The 3,378-nt window shown below is 59.1% G+C and overlaps 1 protein-coding gene across 1 annotated transcript in view; it reads left to right on the top strand.

Annotated features, from left to right (window-relative positions):
• The first annotated feature begins 1,276 nt into the window (after positions 1–1,276).
• The window catches only part of LOC104626000 (noelin), a 10,105-nt gene continuing 8,003 nt past the window's right edge, over positions 1,277–3,378 (top strand). The window contains exon 1 of the mRNA XM_010293809.1: positions 1,277–1,298. Coding sequence (XP_010292111.1) covers positions 1,277–1,298 — 22 coding nt within the window. The remainder of the gene's footprint in view (positions 1,299–3,378) is intronic.

The following is a 3,378-nucleotide window of genomic DNA, read 5'->3' as shown; positions in this document are numbered from 1 at the left end:
CCCCGCCTGCCCTGTATGTCCCCCTGCGGTTCCGTCCTGCCCTCGGTGGCCCCGTACGTCCTCTATGAGTGCCCTCAGGGAGGAAAGCGAACCTCCGCGTAAGCCTGGACGCTCGAGGGGTTTAGCTGCGAGCGTGCAGCGAGCGGTGCCCTGAGACCCCCGGAGCTGCCGGGCGGCAGGTGCAGCCCCCCGGGAGAGGGCAGAGCCTGGTTTCTCATTTTTTGGTTCGGGGGCCGGACAGGCTGAGGCGAGTCGTGCCGTTGCTTTCCGCACCGCGTCCGCGGTCCTTCTCCTCGCCCCGCGCTGGTCACGGGGGAGGCAGCGGCGCTGGCGGGTGGCGGCAGGGAAGGCCGGACCTTGTCCTCACCCGCTGGAATTTCACCCTGAAAGCTTGGGGGGGACAGAAAGGGGGGAGGTCGTAACGACTTGGTGCGCTCTGTGTTAGCAGTACCTAATGCCTGGAGCTTTACCACCCGGGGTCCGTACAGACACCTCGGGAGTGGCGGTCCGTCGGCAGGTGGGATGAGAAAGGATGGAGAAGCGGCCCAGGAGCGCCTGGTTGACCACGGTCACACAGCAACGCCCCGGCAGCCCCGCGCCGCCCGCCAGCTCTGCCCTGCGGACGGCTTTTCTCCCTGCTCCCCCGCTGCAGGCAGAGGCGGGCATGCCGAGAGGAGGTGGTGCCCCAGGAGGGATCCGCGTGCTGCATCCGTAGCCTTCAGTCCATCTCTTGAAGATGAGGAGGAGCTGTGGGTGATCGGGAGAGGGAACGGCAGCAGGACCAGGGATTTCAGTCTGGCTGTAGCAGTACCTTCCCAGGGATAGTTCTTTAAACGAAACCACCCTGGGCCCCACAGCCCCTCTGCAGCCGGCTGTGCTGGAGCTGCCCAGCCCCGGCTGACTCCACCAGCACCAGGGAAGCTGCGATGATCCTCCTGCAGCTCCCAAACCACTCAGGGCTCCAGAAAAAACAGAGTTTGCTCTTGGACCATTAGCCCCTTCTGCTGTCGGCCATGTCCTGGTTCATGCTCAGGTCCTCCAGCTGGCCCATCCAGCCGAGGCGGTAGCCCAGGTAGGACTGACTGAGGCAGCTAGGATGGTGAGCTCTTGCGGACAACATTTTCTAGAAACTTCTGGGGGGGTTCTGGAATCTTTTTGAGGCTTTATTTGGGCTTTTTGTTGGTGCCCCTTCTCCCTCCTCTTGCTCTCTCTGTGACTGTGGGGTCAGGGCAGCTTTCCTGCCTTGGGGTGTTGGCAGCCCTGGGTGCTTGCGGAGATGGACACTGAGCCTCGCAAGGGTTCGTCCGTGAGGGTTTGCTGCTCTCCCGGCAGGGTGATTTATTTGGTCACTTAACAGCAAACAGCACGGATTGAATTTCCAATGTTGTTTATCGCTCGGGAGTGTAAACCGGTGAAAACGGTAGTTAATTGAGTTAAGTTCGGATAACAACCTTACAGACACTTCGCTACCGCACGGTGAAGCCGTTTGCTGAGGGTGGCTGTTTGCTGCAAATTATCTGCTCAGAGGGATTCGCTGACACTTCGAGTGGCACGTCTGAGCTTAGATTTGCTCCTGCCTGGGCCAGCAGCGCTGCTCCCCTGCTGCGTGTTCGCCTGCTAGAGCTCAGGGTACAGCTTAGAGACCCCAGAGCAGGACCAGGGAGCTGCTGCGTAAGCACGGGTCAAGGGAAGGGGGGGATGTGCCATATTCCCATCCAGCTCGCCTTTCCCCATCCTCTGGGAAGCACTGATGCTCAACAGTGCAGCAGCGTTTTCCTTAGACAAGGTCCTGTTTTGCATTTTGGGTTTCCTGAGCATTATTGATGGATCAATAGTGAAAACACTTCCTGACCCTGGCATGTGTGTGAAGGGAAAAAAAAATCAATAATGGCACGTTCAATCTGTTATTCTGTTTACACTCTCAAAGATCACTATTTATACAGGGATTTTAACGTTTCCATTAACGTTCCTAAGAGGAGCCTTGGAGGAGTGGAGAGGTTGTCACTCCTTGATCCAAGGGGGAATTTAAGTCAGCTGCGCTCCACAGGCTCACGTTTGCCTGGTAGCACAAGCTTTCCCTGACTCTTGCAAAGATCCCAGCGCACAACCCTAGTGCAGAGGTGGGGACAGAGCCCTGCCAGCCTGTCCCAGATGTTTTTGGGACCCACCCCAGGGTCCGGGCCGGGTCACAGAGGCGAGAGCAGGACGCGACCCAACCGCCGCAGCCCCGTCCCCGCTGCGGAGGGCTGGGACCGGGATGGCAGGGAGGTCAGACCTCGGCTTTGTGGGAAGCCCCAGCAGGGAAGGCAGCAGGCCAAGCAGAACCGCGGAGTCCAGAAGGAGATGGTGCTGGTGTCAACGCGGTGGTTGCGTTGGCGGATAAATTGCTGCTGAGCTGCTAAACGTCGCTTGTGGGCTGGATCTTAGGAGAAATATGGAGCGGGGGTGTTAGTAACCGGGGAGGATGGTAGCGCTCGTTTTAGCTGGCTGGAGGAAAGCGTGTCTTCTCCTGATGGAAAATTCCTCGCGCAGCTAGAGGAAGGGGCTGTGTGCCTGGAGGTGGTGTTTCGTCGCTGCCCCCCTGAGCTGCAGGGAGCAGGTCGGAGGCAGCTGGCTGGCTCAGCCTGGAGGGTCACTCGGGAGAGGCTGATTTGTGCTGTTTTCCAGGAACGGGGACACACACATGGGCCACAGGTCCAGGGACCTGAGCAGTGCTGGGGAAACTGGAGTGAAAACAGATCCTCTGTGCATGCCCCGAAAGCTGCTGCTCACAGGCTTCCCCCGTGTCGCGGACTCGTGGATGAGCACCAGGCCATGCTTTCCCGATGTGCATTCATCCCAGTGACTTGAAATGCCTGTAGCATCCCATGCTCCTGCCATCCCAACGGCAGAGCAGGTTTGCTGCGAAAAGCTCAGCACCCGTGGGTGCTGGGCTGCTCGGGGCAGGAGGGCTTTGCTCAGGGCAGCAGCTTTAGGGCAATCACAGCCAGGGCTTAAGAAGTCCCCTGTGCGAGTCAGCAGAGTCTGGCAGAGGAAGGACTTGGATGCTGGGTGGCTCGGGCTCCTGCCCAGCTCTGCTCTTCATCCACGGAGGAGAGCACTGCTGAGACCGGCAAGCGCTGCTGGTGGGTGCTTCAGGGCTGCGCAAGCTGCTGCTTTGTGCTGGAGCACGGGGAGATGCAGGAATCCCGTCTTGTGAGCTGCTGCTCTGATTCAAGCTGCAACATGTCCAAGGGAAGCAGTAGAAGGCAGAGTCCCCTCTGCCCCCAGTAAAATAATCCTCCTGCTTTTAATGATTGCTTGTCCCATAGAAGGGGGGAAAAAAGCCGACGGCGTTAGGAGTGTGCTGTGCATCTCGGCAGGAACGGACGGTGAATG

Source organism: Phaethon lepturus, unplaced genomic scaffold (assembly GCF_000687285.1).
Source record: "Phaethon lepturus isolate BGI_N335 unplaced genomic scaffold, ASM68728v1 scaffold37550, whole genome shotgun sequence".
NCBI lineage: Eukaryota > Metazoa > Chordata > Aves > Phaethontiformes > Phaethontidae > Phaethon > Phaethon lepturus.
The sequence above is the reverse complement of the archived record's forward strand: the minus strand, read 5'-3'. Positions and strand labels throughout refer to the sequence as shown.